The sequence below is a fragment of the Felis catus genome, chromosome A2 (assembly GCF_018350175.1).
Source record: "Felis catus isolate Fca126 chromosome A2, F.catus_Fca126_mat1.0, whole genome shotgun sequence".
NCBI lineage: Eukaryota > Metazoa > Chordata > Mammalia > Carnivora > Felidae > Felis > Felis catus.
In genome coordinates, this window is record NC_058369.1 from 144267075 (window position 1) to 144285577 (window position 18503).

At 43.0% G+C, this 18503-nt stretch overlaps 1 protein-coding gene across 1 annotated transcript in view; it reads left to right on the forward strand.

The window, feature by feature from the left end:
- Positions 1-49: 49 nt before the first annotated feature.
- Positions 50-18503, forward strand: part of SND1 (staphylococcal nuclease and tudor domain containing 1) — a 422256-nt gene continuing 403802 nt past the window's right edge. Inside the window, exon 1 of the mRNA XM_011280535.4 lies at positions 50-353. Within this exon, the coding sequence (XP_011278837.1) occupies positions 276-353 (78 nt within the window). The 5' untranslated portion in view covers positions 50-275. The remainder of the gene's footprint in view (positions 354-18503) is intronic.

Consider the following 18503-nt stretch of genomic DNA (forward strand, 5'->3'; position numbering starts at 1 on the left):
GGCGGGCCCTGGGTGCTAATTGGCTGGAGGGCGGTGGCGCTCTGGCACGCTTGCGCGGCGAGTAGAACGTGTGGCGGCGGCGGAGAACGCGTCCCCTCTTTCGCTCTCAGTCCCGCTGCTGCTCTTGTGAGCGCCTGCCGCGTCCGTGCCGTCCATTGCCCGAAACCCGTCGCCTGCCAGCTCCCTGCCGCGGCGGCCTCCCACCAACACCGACACCCACATTGACACCTCCAAGCCGGCCCACCGCCTTACTTGCTGCCTTTCTATCTCTACACATGGCCTCCTCCGCGCAGAGCGGCGGCACCTCCGGGGGACCCGCGGTCCCCACCGTGCAGCGGGGCATCGTCAAGATGGTGAGAGCGGGGACCCGGACACTGACCCCACCGCCCGCCTCCGGGCGGGTTTTGGCGCTGGCTCTTCTTCCCCTTCCGCCAGTCTGCGTGGTCTCCTAGATCCCTTCCTCTACCCCTTTTCTCACTTTTCACCCATTCTCGGAATTCCCTTCCTAGACGGAACCCGACACGGTCTCCCCTTGGTACTTTGCTTCCCGGACACCCTGGCATCAGGGGTCACAGTGATTTCCGTGGTCGCGGCACTCAGATCTGCTGTTTACTAGGACAGATCGATTACTTAATTGATTAACGGAGATAATAAATTGATATCTGCCCTCCCATCCCCCCGTTCTTCTGTTTGTTTTGACATCTGCTGAGCAGTTTGCAGCTTTTCGAGATCCTGACATCCGCTCCTCTCTGAAACTAAGCACTTGGCCATCTTGAAGATTTTCAGTTTCCACCGACGCTCACTTAACTCCCAAGTTTTCTGGCTCTTTGGCCCTCATATTCCGTCTTTTTCTCTCCACCTCTGGTGTCAAGTGTGCAATCCCAAGAGCTTTTAGTATTTGTGTTCCCTCTCCTTTTGACCCTTAAATGTTAGGCCAGTAGAAATCTTAGAGATCATTATTGTTCCTCCACCTCTTACGTCTAAGGAGACTGGTTTGAAGAGGGCAGTGACTTGCCTAAGGTCATCGCATGGTGGTGGCTTGGATTAGGGCCAGGACTAGAGCCCCAAGTGTTCGGATTCCCAGTTCACCGCGGTAACACTTAATTCTGCCTTATTTTTATATACCCCCACTCTCTAAATTCTTGAATTTTGAATTTAAAACCCTGCAAGGCTCATTTTTAAAAATTTACCGCCAACTCCATGATAATTTCGTAGTATAAATTCTTATTATCACTTGTCTCGTCTTTTCTCTCCCAAATGCTCCCAAATCCAGGAACTTGACATTTCTTGGTTAACAGATTTTCCATTTGTGATGACCACAGACTAATAGATTTCATTTCAGACTTCAATACTGACTTCCTTCTGGAACAACAGATATTCTTTGTGACATTTTTCTCCCAAAGCTCCACAGTTTTTTGTAGTTGCAGGAAGTTTAAAAAACATTTTGTTTTCTTGGCTCATTGTCAGGGTTAAAATGTTCTTTAGCTTGCGTGTGTGTGTGTGTGTGTGTAAAAATTAGATTTTGAGGTTTTTCTCCCCAGCCTGATTCTCATGTGTTCATTTCTTGGGTGATGTTCTGCCACCAGTTGAAATTTCCAAGGTTTTCAGTATTGTTTCCCCCTTTATACATAATTGGAGAGTCAAGAATTTATTAGAAACTGATTGAGAAGGGAATTTCCAAGGTTCACATATTTTCCCTTCTTTGAAATATTGATCTGACCCATGAGTAGATCCTTTTAAATTAGCTTTTTCATTTGCACTGATCTTTCCCTTCACCGTAAGGACACAGCATTGCTTGGCTGTCTGGTGGTGCGATTGGCAGCATTGAGTGGATCTGAGTGTTTTCCTTTGCTAAGGCTTGAACTTTTCTTAAAGGTCCCTCTCATTTGTGGCGTGGGAATGAGGCTGAACACCTTTTTGTTTCTACCAATGCTAGAGGCTTCCAGGGTATCTGGATTCTATGAGGTGACCATGCCTGACAGATTACCCCCATGGATACTGAATATCAACATCACTTGTTTATTAAGGGTCACGTCTTGCGTTGAGTGTCCTGTTTATATTATTGCATTTGTAACACCGAACAAGTAGATAGCATTTTTGGCTGCATTTTACAGATGTGTAATCTGAGGTTTAGAAAGACTAGTTCACACAAGGACAGGCACTTTTTATTGGTAATAAGAGGCAGAGATGAGACTTGAACCCAGGCCTGTCTACCAAAGCATGTACTGTTTGACATGCTATGCTGCTTCTGCCTCCAGGGCAAGACTTTATAATGTGGAGGGTGGGGCCAGTGATGTATGACCACAAAATTGCAGGAAAGTGAAGCTGACTGTAATCAAGTTAAGGAAAGATTAGATGTTACTCCTTGCCTTATCCTCGAGCTGTTATTGTGGTCAGAGGCTTCATTATGTGCTTAGGAGAGTCGTGTGGAAGACACATTTGAATCTGGGAGGAAGCTTTTATTTTTATTTATCTATTTAGTTATTTGGGAGGAAGCTTTTAAAATTCAGCCATTGAGTAGTCTATACTGCTGGGTTGTTTTTTTGTTTTTTTGTTTTCTTTGTCTGTGACCAAACTGCAGGGATGGGTGGGTGAGTTGAAGTAGGGATTAGGGGAGGGAAGCTGGATGAACTGCAGAGTGACTGGCCGATTTATGCCAGGTGTAGAAGCCTTCTCTGGAATGAAAAATCGACCACTGGAAAATTGCTCTGTGTGAAGCTCTTCTGCTAAGCAAAGTTTTATTTTCCTGGAGAGTCATCATTTCCAGTGGTACTAGGAACTGCTTTGTAAGAAGTCCAGAAAGGAAGATGGAGCTCTGTGACAGGAAAGCGAGAAGGAAATAATAGTTTGAAGAATTGGAAAATAGTAGTTACTGCCACTGGGAGAAGGGTAGAAACCGGAACACTGACTAACCAGGGGTGTGCTTTTCAGGGTGAGCCCTCCACATGTGTCTGGACTAAGGCCGAGTTGCAGGTCTGAAATGGTCTAGGGATGAGCTTTGCTGCAGTGAAGAGGAAAAGTCCTTCCTCTGTTTGAGGGGGCAAAACTCGGATTATAGGGCCACGGAAGGTGCAAGTTTCTAGTAAGTCCTTTGTTACTTTTTTAAGGTTAAAGAAGAATGAACTTGGAAAAAAAAAAAAAAAGAAGAATGAACTTGGGAATCAAGTTGTAAAAAAAAATCTTTGCATTTGACCGGTTTTTAAAAACGATGGCGAAGGTAGAGGCCCTGTCTGCTCTGAGAGTGGGAGCAAGGGGACAGAAACAGAGTTGGTTCTGGAATGTGTTTAAGGAGGAAGTGGGCAGTAAGTTGACACAAGCATTTTGGAGCTGTTCTGTTACTGAAAAGGCAGTGAGGATGATGGAAAAACTGAAGGTGGATTTATATTTCTTGAGTTGGGATGAGACTGGCAAGTGTGTGGGCAGACAAAATATAACCTGGAAAAGTAAATGTCTTTGTTAAATCAGATACTGTTTTCTCAAAATCCTGAAAGATTCTAACTCTGGATTTCTTTGAATGATATGCTAGACTTTCTGTGATCTCAGCAGATTATTTTCAGCACATGTTAAATGGATGTGAGGTTGAGAGAAGTCTTGGGGTACTTAGTATAGAATTTGGTCACCACACTTAGCAGCTATTAGAGATGGCTGTTTTCTCTGGTTTTATGCACCTGATTTACTTTCTGTTTTGAGGATAGAGCCCTTTTCTATGTCTTTTCACCCTAATTTTCCCATCTAACTTGTGTTTGTGTGTCTTTCCAAGCAGGAGCACATGGATTGCTTTCAGGACAGCAGAGTGAGTCTGCCATGGTTCTTGAAGCTGTGTGCTTAGCAGAAGTGGCTATGGAAGCAGCATATCTGCACCTGCTTATGGTGTAGAAGGCCAGAGAGAGGACAGTGCGAAAGCATTTCACCCCACCGCATGTAATTGCCTTAAGGAGAAAGGAATCCCTCTGCCAGTCTTTGGTTTTATGCTAAGAACCAAGATTCTCTACTGGACGACTAAGGCAGAGGGTCATCCAAAGGAGAAGATGGCCACAAGTTTCCTCCTTCAATGGGAATTGTGCTGCCAGGTTGTTCTAAAGTGGGATGTAGGCTTCCTGGTGAGTAGCTTAGTGGAAATTTCTCCAGTGTACAGCTTGTAGGAAATGCTGTCTATAATTTAGATCTTAGGTTTCTGAACTAAGAAGTATGTGTCTTTCCAGAGTGTAGTGGGGACAAAAGTAGTAGTCCGTTGATCTGCTCCTTCCTACGTGCACTTAGCTCATGCAGACTGAAAGAAAAAAAAAAAACACATCTTTCTTAAGCTACTTAAAATAGTCTTATTCTGCTACTCAAAGGGACAAGGTGGCTGAATAATATTTTAGTAGAGCCATTTGCAAAGAACTAGGTAGAATAGGATGGCAGGCTTTTCCCTATAGTCTTAAAATTGCCCACGTCTCAGCAGGTGAGCATGGTGGCTTCCAATCAAGATGGCAAGTAAAAGAGTACTAAGTTTTTACTGTATCTTAAATGTTTTCTGTCATTTTTTTTCTGTATGAAAAGGAAGCATCCAGCTGGTTCTGGTCATGCTAACAGTGGCTGCTGCCATGTACTAACTAATGATACAGAATGATGAGCAATCATACTTCCTTTCTTTCTTGAACAAATTGTGCATCTAGCTTTGTGTGGGTATTGGAGAAACAGTAGTAAAAAGTAGACCAGATTCCTGCCCTTATGGTTTATGAAGGAGACAGACAATAAACAAGTAAACAAGAAATGCACGATATTATGAGATAGTGATTTCAGGTAGGGGAATGGGACGGGGTGGTTGGGACTAAGGGAGGGAGTGGCTCCGTTAGATAAGGTGTTTAGGAAAGGTTAAAAAAATGCTGTTCGTCACCATTTGTGCTGAGATCTGATGGACAAGAAAGAATCAACCGTAGGAGAAGTGTGTTCTTGGTAGAGAGAACAGCAAGTGCAAAAGCTGTAGGGACCCCATGGATGTTTATCTTCAGTATTTTTATAGTATCTCTTTAATTTCTTCAAGTTCAGGGTGCCACATAAGTGGTATGGGTTTAATGTGAGCTATTCATTTGTGTTTTAGGGTGATAGAAGGCAAAAAAAGCAGCGCAGGTGGTTGTTCTGGTACCTTGGTGAGATCAGTATCTGACATTAACTTCACTAAATACACGTAAACAATGGAGAACTGATAAAAAAAAATTGCTGTTGGTCATGTTCATGTCTCTTAAGGGGCCAAGACTAAGCTTTTTTGACTTCCGGTCAGCCAGTCCTGTGTATTCCTAAGGTTACCATCTTTCAACGAAAGGTACTTAGCTGAAAAGATAAAGGCCAAGAGCAGGCTCAATGAGAGTTAAATAGCATGCAGAACTTGTCCTTGTTTATATTTCTGTTAGCATTTTATTGCTACATGGAATAGTTTGCTGCTCTGGCCTCTGGCAGTACTTTTTAAAAAAATTTTTTTTAATGTTTATTTATCTTAGAGACAGAACACAAGTGGGGGAGAGGCAGAGAGAATCAGAGACAGAATCTGAAATAGGCTGCAGGCTCTGAGCTGTCAGCACAGAGCCCAATGCAGGGCTCGAACTCACAAACTGAGAAGTCGAGCTGAAGTCGTACATTTAGACGACTGAGCCACCTAGTTGCCCCCCTCTGGCACCACTTTTAACCTAGCAAGCTGTAAGGAACAGTGATGGTGAAGCACAGAGTAGCGTGCTTCAGAGCTCAAACTAATGGTCAGAAAGGAACTAGCTCATGCACAGTGTGGCTTATTATCATGAGGGAAGACTCCTAAGGTTTGGTGGTGATCGGTGCTGGTAATAAATGGGCAAATGATTTAAAAAAAAAATTTTTTTTTTTTACATTTATTTATTTTTGAGAAACAGAGTAAGACAAAGCGTGAGCAGGGGAGGGGGCAGAGAGAGAAGGAGACACAGAATCCGAAGCAGGCTCCAGGCTCTGAGCAAGCTGTCAGCACAGAGCCTGATGCGGGGCTCGAACCCACAAACTGTGAGATCATGACCTGAGCTGAAGTCGGATGCTTAACCGACTGAGCCACCCAGGCACCCCTAAATGGGCAAATGATTTGGTGGAGTCTATGCCTCAGTTTACTTGGAGGGTGAAATTTGGGAAATGAGTGAAGGTTCCAAGGCCTTTTGTGTACCCACCTTCCAGTGGGTTAGCGGTCTAGCTGACAGGTGTGGTTCTAGCAGGGGGTGCAGTAGATATTCTTTGGAATCTGGTCTTTGGATTTATTTTATTTCATTTCTCCCAGGAACAGCATAGCTAATAAATATTGTAGGAAATTCTTTGTCTTATCCAGGACAAGGAATGAAGGGATTCAACTCTTAAGGGGCTTAATGTAGCTTTTCCTCTTATTTCTTGTTGGGAAATGGATAGACACCCAGTTTCTGTTGCTAATTCCTCTCTTGGGAGACTGACATATGCTTTTTGTTTTTACAGCACAAATTAATGCAGAATCACAGGTTGTGAACATTTGATGCAGATGGAGTGTTGTGGGATTTCACTTTCAGTGAGACTCAATATGATATACTAATGTTTTTTACACTTAGCTCTGATGTTTGGGGAAAAAAAACAATGGTTTCTGTTGGCATTTTTTGAAAATTAGGAAGGAAAACAACTTCTAGGTGAACATCATATGAAAATTTAGGTGACATTTTCACATGTCATTTTTGAGATGTTCAGTCAGTGATATAAACTGGACTTGGCACATTGTCTCCGTTTACAAGCTTATGACGAGTGATTTAAGGCACCATCTCCTCTCTTTATGCCTTGACACATTTTGAGGTGCTTTGGGTTCTCTCTGTGTGGGAAGTAGTCTCCTTGGGATGGGCTTGTAACACCAACCTCCTGTGTAAGGGGAGGAATTGAGGAGACTGGAGAATCTGTGCTTAAAGTTAATAAGCTTTATTAATTTATTAACGTTAATATGAATTTATTAACATTAATTTATTAACTAATTTCTTAACATTGTCTCTGGGAAGCAACCTGGCAGAGAAGAGAGATCGTTGGCCTAGGATTCAGGGGATACAAGTTCTAGCCCAGATGCTGCTATTCTCCACTTGGGTGATGTGGGGTAAGACATTTCACCTCTCAGTCTCCCTCCCGTCCTCCCTCCTTTCCTTCCTAGCTTATTTATTTCAAAAGAGAGAGCGAGAGCGAGCAAGCGGGTAAGGGGCAGAGAGGGAGAGAGAGGATCCCAAGTAGGCTCTGTGCTGTCAGTGCAGAGCCTCGCGCAGGGCTCAAACCACAAACTGAGATCCGTTACCTGAGCTGAAATCAAGAGTCAGATGCTTAACTGACTGAGCTGCTTGGGTGCCCCTCAGACTCTTTCTTTTTTAACGAAGTGGTAAACCTGTTGTTTCTAAGCTCCCAACAGTCCCAAAGGCTGTGATTGTATAAGAAACCTTACAATGCGTGTCTTTTAGGCATGATGAACCCAAACTGAGAAATCTACCTTATGGTAGGCTTCACTTTGAGTTGCTGCTTATTCTGCATGAAACATGTTTTCTGTTCCTGTTGCTTGTTGTTTTTTTTTTTTTTCCTTTTTTTTTGAGACAGTAGATTATGAAATATGAAATGTGGTAATGTGGTTTTTGTAGTGTGGAAGACGAGAGTTAAAATTTGAATTAGACTAAGTGATTGGATAGTGGAGTGGGTTGAAGGTGGATAGAAATGAACTAGGGAGGTTCCTGGCTTCAGTACTGGTATCAGGATAGACTAGTGGGAGTGCTTGTTGGGGACCTAGAGAAACATGCCAGCGGTGGGTTTTAATCACACAGTCTCACCTCTGCATTGGAACACCCTGACATTCTCCTGGGGCTATAAGTCTTGAATTGAGAAGGGTAGAGATGAGGAGGGCACCCTGGGAACCTGTAGCTCATGGGGAGAGTTTATTCTGGCCCTGCTCTTAATTGGAGGAATCTCGGGGGGCTTGGTAGGGTTCTTAGCTTTTTCACACTTCAAGGCTGAAACTTCTTCCTGTAGGTGATCCTAATTGTCTTTTGCAGATCTTTTCCACTTTGTTTAATGTGCAAGTATAGGAATCATAATCTGTTCTTGGTAGTTCCTCACATGGTTTCTTTTCTTTTGAATTTATTTTTTATTGTACGCTTTCTTAAATCCTTCCTGAGAGTAGATTTAGAGAGAAGCCTCCCAGTGATTTCCTGAACAGATCCATGCTTCAGGACCACCTAGAAGGGTCTTTCAGAGGCACAGAAATGGAATCTCTGTGAATGTGGCCTGGGAATCTGTTTTTTTTTTTAAAGCCTCTCCTAAGTGTTTCTGAAAGAGTCGTTTTTTGGATGGATCTGGGACTGGCATTTGAGACCCACTGATCTTGTTTAACTCCTTTTCTGTATGTAGTTGAAGGGGCAGGACACAAATGACAGAAGGAACATAGTGTGTGTGGGGCGGGTACATCAGAATTTAATGAGGGGAGGATACTAGTTTCGCTTTCTTTTTAGCACTTATCTTGATGGCTGCCAGGACACTTTGCATTGCTTTTAATCTGTACTTCAGTATTAGGCTGATATCCTCAGGGGTCCGTTTACAGTGACTCCGAGATCATATTCTTGGGTCATAACTGACAGCTGAGAAGTTGTTGTTTTCTATGCCTGATTTAGGCCATATGCTCATTTTAACACTCATCTGCCACTTTTCCTTTTATTTGCTTAGGTTCCTAGGATCTTCCTATAATTTGGCGCCAATAACTTGGCACATTATTACTCTGGAAGTCTTTAGTGTCCTCTACAAACATGATTCTGTGCTGCTCACTTTCTGCTTTTGTAATCCTTGGGAGCCACACACTTAGGCCTTCTGGTTTGTCTCTATCCTGTTTCTTGTTTATAAGCCCCATTGTTAACAACATCAGTAAAACCCCAAATGACCTCTTTGGTGGTCTCAGTTTTTACTTTTTATTCTAATATGGAAATAAAATTTTCTTTATAATTCTCAAGTCTTTGAAGTCCTTATGATTAAGGGTTACATCTATAATTCCCTTTGTGGCTTTTCCTTGTTTTGAGCAGCAGTTTCCTAGTTCATCCCTGAATTCCTTCAGAATGTTCAGGTGAATGCCAACTAGCATTAATTATTTAATAATTACCAATATTTAAGTTTTGGACTTAAAATCTGCTCATAAGATTTCAAGTAGCGTAGAAGTATGTAAATTAAATATAAAAATCTCCCTCTGCCCTTCTCGGTTTTCTGTCATTCATTCTCATTCCCCTAAGAAAATGTGTTTCCACACTTTTCATGCAGAAATGTAATACATCCTCCCTCTTTTTTTAAGAAACAGAAATGGGGTCATAATATATGTTTCCTGCAACTTTAAAAAAAATTGTCATGGCTATCTATTATATCTCATTATAGATCCTACCTCATTCTTTAATGGTTGCAGAGTATTCCATCATTTGGGTGTATTTACTTACCCACTTTTTTGCTGATGTATGTTTTAAGTTTTTCATGATTCTAAACATTGCTACACTGACTGAATGTTGTTTTTACATCTTTGTGTTCTTGTTATTGGCATTTCTGTAAGGTACATTCCTGGAAGTGCAGTTGCTGGTATGCTTTAATGTCAGTTAATGGTTTTGGTGGTTGTAGGGGGGCTTTACTTAAACTTAACCTGTTTATTTCTTACAAATACCATCTTAGATAAAATTTAGGGCAAAATACAGCTTAATATCTTATTATTCATTAATCACTGCATGTTTGGTAGTCCTGTTTCTCCAGGGTATCCTTGAAAACCATTTTATCTCTTTGGCAGAGGGCAGGGCTTAACCACCTGGGGATCATTAAATAACTCCTTTTTACTTGCTTGAAGACCTTCAATTGTTTCAAGGTCCTGGTGTTTATTTATTTATTTAAATGTTTATTTATTTTTTGAGAGAGAGAGACACACAGAGTGTGAGTGGGGGAGGGGCAGAGAGAGAGAGGGAGGCACAGAATGGGAAGCAGGCTCCAGGCTCTGAGCTGTCAGCACAGAGCCTGATGCGGGGCGCAAACTCATGAACCACGGGATCATGACCTGAACCGAAGTCGGATGCTTAACCGACTGAGCTACACAAGCATCCCAAGGTCCTGCTATTTAAAGGAGAGGAGGCTCTTTGACCTTTGGCCTCATCTGCTTTCTCTGGGTTCTAGAGAGCTCCATGACTAAGGAAGTGTGCAGCTACTGAGCTACAGATGACATGAGGAGGTGAGAGGCAAGGTCATGTGGGAGGTTTGACTTTCCTATGGCCTGGCACACAGCTTTTCCTCCTTTTTCTTCTCGGATGAGAAGGTGGCGATGGGAGGTGGTGGTAAGCATGACCACATCCTGTATGGGGAAACTGCCATTTTTAGAGTTGTTTGGAGAGACTGAACCAGGGGAGTTAGTGTTGGCAGCCTCTCAGTCAAGTGCTGATCCCAACCTTGGTGTTATGGGTTACCTCAGGTTTGCTGGGCTTCAGATGTGTGTGTATTCCTACCATGGTTTTGGCATGGGAACACTGCCTCTGCTTCTATTTCGTTTGAAAATCTTTTGGCAATCAACTATTCTAAAAATTGGAGTATTATTTTATTAAAGAAACTTTTTAATGTTTATTTTTGAGAGAGAGAGAGAGCACAAGGCGGGGGAGGTGCAGAGATTGAGAGAGACAGAGACAGAGGATCTGAAGTGGGTTCTGCTCTGACAGCAGAATGCGATGCAGGGCTCGAACTCAGAAACCGTGAGATCAGGACCTGAGCTGAAGTTGGATGCTCAAATCACTGAGCCACCCGGGCGCCCCTGAAATATTATTTTTAAAGCAAACTTAATTTCACTATTGACAATGGGAAACCAGTGTTACTTGCCATAACTAGAAAGTACCTTAAAAAATGCACAATGAAAATAAAGTGTTATTAAATTCTAGCTTGGTATGGTGTTTTGCAGAAGGCTATGAAGAAAGTTTAACAAGTGATGAAGTTGTGCTAAAGGCTTCTTGCCACCAGACTGGAACTTTTTTCTTCATTTAATAGGAATGACTGAAGGAGATTTGGAAAGGGGACAGTTCTTATGTGTGTGTAAATATTAAATTCTGGTATATATAACAGTTTTTCACTGCGATGTAAAACATTTTCTATTTTCTTTATCCCCCGGGGGAACCAAATAATCCAAATTTATTTGGGGTTTTTTTGGTTCTCTATGCCAGTTCCCTAAACCTCCAGTCTCCCAGCAAGAACATAAATTAGTTATTTGCAAGGAACAGCTCCTTTACCTGGCCTTGGCACCTTTGTAATGACAGGGCAGCTTCCATCCCAGTCTGCCTGGGCTCTTGCTGTTCACACCTGTTGTCTTGGCATAATTATCAGTAACACCTCTTTTCACTTCAGAGTATGTGATTCCAGTGATGAAATGTATGTTTACTGTGCTTAGTAAGAACAGTTAAATCTGGGAGAGTGTGGGGTCACAGAGTTCGCAGAGACCTAAATAAACAGAAGGTAGGTGTTTCTGTAAATCTAGCAACTAGGATGGCTGAGGGGAGGGTCTCATGGCTAAGGAAAGCCTTTAATGGAGAGTAGGCAGCCTAGGCTTGAGACCTCAGGTTATGTGCTTGGTTCTGGGAAGAGCTTTGGTCTGATGAAATTTTAGTTGTCAGTCTTACTAAAATGTTGCTGTTAAATAGAGGTAGGTAGCTTTGTTTTATGGTGGAAAGGGGAACTTGTGAATTTAAGTATTGATGTTTTTTGGAGAATGGACGCATTGGAAAATCAAATGTCATATTTTCATATCCATTTGTTTTAAAAATCTTTTCTGGGAAGGTGGTGAAAGTGACAGGTCTTGACAGAGGCAGAGGAATAAAATGGATGAGGTAAAAGGCAGGAGATATGGCTAAGTACAGGTGGGAATACTCAGATGGTCTTGAAAGCAGCTGTGAGTAATCTGGATGCAATGTGTAAGGTTAAGGCAACTTGCCTAAAGTGACTAAGTGTTGCTCGAAGTTTGTAGTAGAGAAAGGAACAAGAAGCGAGGTTCTGAGTCTTTGTTCCTAGTCTCTGGAATGGGAGGTTAGTGAACTTTTAAACTTTATGAATTCTGTTCCAGGAGAGGGAAAATCCATTGTTTGATAGCCTTTAATACCAGGGGCATTTTTATTTTTGGTAACAACCCAAAACAGTGAATTACTATGCCAAGTGTAATTTATCTGCTTACCTAATAGGACTCTCCAAGGTCTTCATGAAAAGTGGTGCATTCTTTCCCTGCATCCCTTTCCTTCCCTCTGTGGAAGGGGGGACTCTGGAGTGCCTGGGTCCTGGAATCCTGCTGAGATCTATTATTCTGTGTGCAGTAATTGCTTGTGTTATTACTCCTGGCAGGTGAGCCCTTTCACAGCCCAGAGGCCAGGAGGTTGCCTCTATTACTTTAAAGCCCAGTTATCTTGTTAAACTCCTCTCTTGTGAGAGCTTTAGAATCTCCTGAGACCTCCTGCAGGCTCTCTGTGGGGCACAGGCCCAGCTCCTGCCTGGGTAAGCCTGCCCTGCCCCAGTGTCAGTCATCAGATTCTAGCTCTGGAGGAATAACTTTCCTTTACGTGGCCAGGCAGCTATAGGGCTGTTGGCTCCACTGCTTGGTTTCCATTTAATTCTTAAGTGTTCCCTTATCAGTGCTCTTAATGAGAGTATCTCTCTCTCTCTTGTGTGGTAGAAAATGCGCTTCTTTGATTGTCAACAGGAGAAGCTGAAAGCCAATGTAGGGACAATAAGAAGCTTGGGACTTAGATTATCTGAGGGACAGGAACTTAGAAAATTGGTTTTTGAAAGTGGTTGATGGTAATGCTGAAAGTATATGTGCTGCCGAAGCGAGCACAGTAATGCTGAAAGTAAAGATGCTCTGTGTCTGTGAGCTGTCCGTAAACTTGGATTTGAAATTTCTGTGCTTTATATGTTAAAGAAATGTATTTATTTTGTTATTCATTAGAGAGTGTGCTCCCCCAAACGTGAGGGGAATCAGAGAGCTGGACTTTATGGTTAGCATAGGATATGTAGAATATTATGGATGTTTTTAATAAAAATGGAGGGGCAGTACCTGCAGTGAAGATAATGCAAGGAAATTCCAGATAGGCTAGATACCTTCTGTTTAGCTTCTTGAGGAGGTATGCAAATCTGTGCCTTGTGCTGGAGGATGGAGGGACTAGGCTGGGCCACCAGCAGGTAGTAGGGTGATCTCCAGGTGTGTTAGATGATTGGAGACTTCCATTTTTTTTTAATTTTTTTAATTTTTTTTATTTTTGGGACAGAAACAGCATGAACGGGGGAGGGGCAGAGAGAGAGGGAGACACAGCATCGGAAACAGGCTCCAGGCTCCGAGCCATCAGCCCAGAGCCTGACGCGGGGCTCGAACTCACGGACCGCGAGATCGTGACCTGGCTGAAGTCGGACGCTTAACCGACTGCGCCACCCAGGCGCCCCGAGACTTCCATTTTTAATCCCCCATCATAGTTTTCCTAGGATTTTAATTATAAGAATCCTGGGATGGTGCATTAATTTAGCAATAAAGGACTCTGAAATGTTTATGGTAGATTTGTGATTTGTACTTTATTTTGACATCAAAAATTGACCATGAACGTTTCAAATAGGAAAAGTTTCCAAACAAATCTGGAAAATAAAATGGGAAAATTAATGTTTTTCATGGGTAGCATAGAAATTGAAGTGCATCCTAAGTTCTGCAGTCAGTCCTGCATATAAATCAAAATAAACTTATTAGATGTCCTTTAGAGATGATTCACTCTGAATAGTGCTGAGTATTATGCTTTATAAGCTGGCATCCCTATTGCTGTAAGTTCATTCTGAGGAAAAATGCATAGGACTTCGTGGAAACAAGCCTGAGAAATACTCAAGGTACTAATCTTCATTTCTCTTGGGTATTTCGGGATCTCTGGTGTGCTTTCATTTAGCTGTTTCTAGTGTCAGCCCTCTTAACCCTCCTTATCATTGGACTATGATGTGACCTATTGTACTCAGGGCCACTATGCCAGCAGTGCTGTGAGGAGTCAGGGATGGCAGCCACGGGAGCTGCCCTCTGGCCGCTGCCTCCCTGGATCAGGAATCATGGGGCACTTCCCTCCTTCCTCTGAGCATTGGTCCTGAGGAGTCAGGAGTCAGAGTGGGGATGAGGGCTGGATGGATCCAGTAACCGAGTAGCTCCTGGAATGCACTCCCAGGCTTCTCCACCCTACCTTGGCCACTGCTGGTTCACCTCTCAGTTACTGCGCAGAGGAGGGGAGGTCTTGTTTGCGATCAGGAACAACTTTTTCTTGGGTTTCCTTAAGAGAAGAAGCCTGTGTCTTTGGGGAGTTGCCTCCACTACCTGTGGTGAACACACAGAAGTTCAAGAGGCATATGATCTTCATCCCTCCTCTTATATGATTGTCTGTATGCAGTAGTTCTGAAATGCAGAGTGGGCATGTATACGAAATGTATGGAAACAGAAAAACTGCATCAGTTATTGAAACCCGTAAGATAGGCTGAGGCCAGTTACCCTAGAAGTGTATATTTTGAAATGTTTAAGAAAAAGTACAAATCTGTAACTTAAAAAAATTTTTTTTTAATGTTTATTTATTTTTGAGAGAGAAAGACACAGAGCGCAAGTGGAGGAAGGGCAGAGAGAGGGAGACACAGAATCTGAAGCAGGTTCCAGGCTCTGAGCTGTCAGCACAGAGCCCAACGCGGGGCTCAAACCCACGAAGCGTGAGATCATGACCTGAGCCGAAGTTGGAATGCTCAGCCGACTGAGCCACCCAGGCGCCCCCACAAATCAGTAACTTTTGAAAGTGCTTTTAGTGCTTTAAAATTTCTGAGAGTCCCCAACCAAATCTTTGGATTAGGGCTCCTGTCCATCATTGTTTGGTAATCACTGTTACAGGTTGGGATGTGGAAAACATTCAGAAGGCACAGGCCTTGGAATTGTTAACCCTGCCCGTGACCCGCACAGGAACACATCTATAATACAGTGCTTCATCAGAGTCCTAGAGTCTAGAATTTGATTTTTTTAGTGGCTGCGTTGGACTCCAACTGGGATCTGGTGGTGGTGGGGGGAGGGTGTGAAAGGGTGGGGGGGTTGGATTATGAGCCTGTTGCCAACAGCTGTGAGCAGCTGTGAGCTGGCTTGATGGTGGCCTAAGCTTGCCGGTGCCTTCTCTCAGCACTTCTGTCCCTGTCATGGTGTGTTCTTTTCCTGTCTGCTTACGTTTCTCTGTGAGTTGCTTCTCTGATGATTAAAAGGAAATAGTGTTACTTTCGTTGCTACCAGTTAAGGAATTCAAATATGTTTTTGTTACCTTAGGTATTTGGATATAGACTTTGGGGTGTAAATCTACCGAGAGATGCTTGTCTGTTAAATAAGAATAAATATAAGAATCGTGGAGAATATAATCATAGATGAAATTACTGCATTTGCTTAGTGTCCCTTTGGGGGATATGGGAAATGACTGAGGAAAGTGGGAAGGCAATTGAATATTGAACAGTTAATTGGGAGATTCTCCAGTGTGGTCTGGGATATAGATTTGAGTGGTTTCTGTTGAATAGAGTAGACTTGACAGCTCACAGGAAACAATCAATTGAGTGGTTACAAAGGAGTCAGGTAAGACATTCTTGAAGGAGGTAACAAGGGAAATTCGACATCACGTTATAAGAGGATTGCTGAGGGAAGGGGGTGCTGAGGAAAATGTTCTCAGCAGCAGCACAGACTTCCTAGGGGAGAATGGAATGATGCTGAGGACTTGGAGCTGCGTTATAGAGGGCAGAGAGAAGGCTGGACAAGGGACTGAACTCCGGGAGTGGAGAATACGGGATGAAGCGGACTGGGTGAGGACATGCCTGCCTGTGGATCATGCCAAGGGGGTGGGTGGAAGGCCTTGGAGAACATTTGGGCTACCTGTTGTCATTTGGCAGAGAAATAGGAAAACAGCTGTGAGTGTGGCACGTGCTCTTGAGATCCTGGCTCTCGTTAGCTTTGGCAAAAATCCACTAAGCTAGGAGTTGTTTAAGGACAAGGACCATGTCTTGATTGTTCTTGTCCCTTCTCTCCAGAATCTGGCACTGTGCTTTTTACACAGTAGGGCCATTCATTTATTCAAAAAATACTTATTGAATGCTGACTTTGTCTCTGGTCTTGTTTTGGGCTCGGGGGCTATCAGGGTGAGTAACATAGACCTGGTCCTTGCCGTTATAGATCTTGTAGCTTAGAGAGGAAAGCCAGTACTAAACAACTATACTATTTAGTGTTGAGATGAATTCCATGAGTAGAAGTATGGTGTAGTCAGAGAGCACACGTAGCAAGGCTGTCTGACCCAGTTCGGGGATTTGGAAGGCCTCTTTGTGGAGATAGTTTAAGCTGAATTTGCTGGAGAACATGTTTCTAAGCCAGGGAGTTAGGGTGGGGATAAAGAGGCAGGGAATTAATAACTTTATTGTGCATACCCATCACTCAAGGATCTTATTGAAATGCAGGTTCTGCTTCTGTAGGTCCTGGGTGGAATTGGTGTGTCTGCATTTCTAACAGGCTCTCCCGTGATTTCTGGTCTGTAATTTTTTTCAGAGGCTTTCTGTGCACCCTTCTCACTTCTGCCTTTTTTATTCTTTTGTTTCAGTTGAAAGATGATGGGACTCAACTGAGTCATTTTTCTCTCTAGTCTGTAGCCATGGTGGCTGCAGTGACATAACTGTTCAGTGCTTTCAAGCTATAGTTGGTTAGCAGTAGAGACTCTTCTTCCTGTCCCCTCCACATGCTGGCTGAAAATACTACTCTACGTTTTGATCTGGACAATCCACATTGTGGAGAAGGCCAAAGGTATGGAGGATGGGAGGAGGAAATTTTAGAATTCGGTTAAGAACGAAAGAAAATCCGGTGTCTTGCAAATTAACAGAATTTCTTTTGGCATCTCCCAAAACCACTCCTTGTAGATTAGAGAGGGGGACTCAGGCATTGTTTTTGATAATCCCATTCCTCTATGATGATAAGGACAACTCTGAGAGGTAAAGAGATTACAACCAAGATTCCAAGGCTTCACTGAAACCAAAAATGTGGATGGTGCTCTCCTCTCTTACAGAATGTTCTTAATTATTGTAACTGAACTTCCATCAGTTTTTCCTTAAAACTTTAGAGACGTTGAGGAGCTTCTGGCTTTCCTGACTATACAACCTAATTAGACCACATATGTAAATTTTTAAAATTCCCACCAGATAACTAGCATAGGAAGAAAGAGGGACTCTCTTTAAAACCCAAGATCCTTTTTGGGTGTGAGAGCCTTTTTGAACTGTGTGCTTAGAGAAGGTTTCAATTCTGTGATTCCAAAGCATTTTAGGGGTGCCTGGGTGGCTCAGTTGGTTTAGCGTCTGACTCTTGATTTCAGCTCAGGTCATGATCTCACGGTTTGTGGGATCGAGCCCCATGTTGGGCTGTGTGCTGAGTGTGCAGCCTGCTTGGGTTTCTCTCTCCCTCTGCCCCTTCCATGCTTGTGCACTCTCTCTCTCCCCCTCAAAATAAAAATAAGAAAAAATAAATTTAAACAGCAAAATCTCCAACAAAAAGCCCTGTTCACTACAGTAATTTTTCATCTTTAATATAGTGTAAGTACTTGACCTTAAGCATTTGGTAGAGGGGTCAAAATCCTTTAAGTGATAATCTTTTATGTTCTGAAGTCAATTTTTGCTTCTTTCTTTGGTAATTTTCGCACGTGACTGTTGCCCACTTTGAGATTTTCTTTTGACAACTGAAATGGATTTCTCTGAAATGACACATTTGCCTGACATACAGTTCTTCCTGAGTTCTCTTATTTCTGCATAACTGTGTCTCGATCTCTGGATCCTTGACAACAGCGGGGCTCAGCATTGAGTAGTGAGAACTTGGCTCTGCAGAGGACCATCATCCTGGGTACATCCTGGTACAGGCTTCCTGGAGATTGAGTCAGTTCCTTCATGGTGAGGCTTTATTTGTGCAGAAGTTACAACCTTGGTGTTTTATGTAAGCTATATATTAGTATATATATTAGTTTCGGTTGTACGGCATAACAGTTGGATATATAAAATGTTCACAATAAGGCTAGTTAGAATCTCACCGTACATAGTTACAGATTTTTTTTTCTTGTGATGAGATCTTTTAAGTTCTCTTTGCACCTTTCAAATATGCAATACAGTAGTTGCCGTGCTGTGCGTTGCATCTCCACGACTTACTTTGTTTTATAATTAGAAGTTTGTACCTTTTGACTCTCTTCACCTATTTTGCCCTCTGCCACCAATTTTTGACTCCCATTTCACATATATTTAGTATTTGGGGTTTATTGGAAGTGTGCTGGGAAGACGTGTGTCCTAGCTCTGATGCCATCGTATAAGTGCCACCGTTTCCTCAGAAAGTGAGGAGAATGGTGCCTGCTCTGCTTCCTCAGAGCATGGTTATGAGGATGCAGGGGGTGGAGGATAGGAAGGGAAGGGAAGGGAAGGGGAGGGAAGGGGAGGGGAGGGGGGAGGGG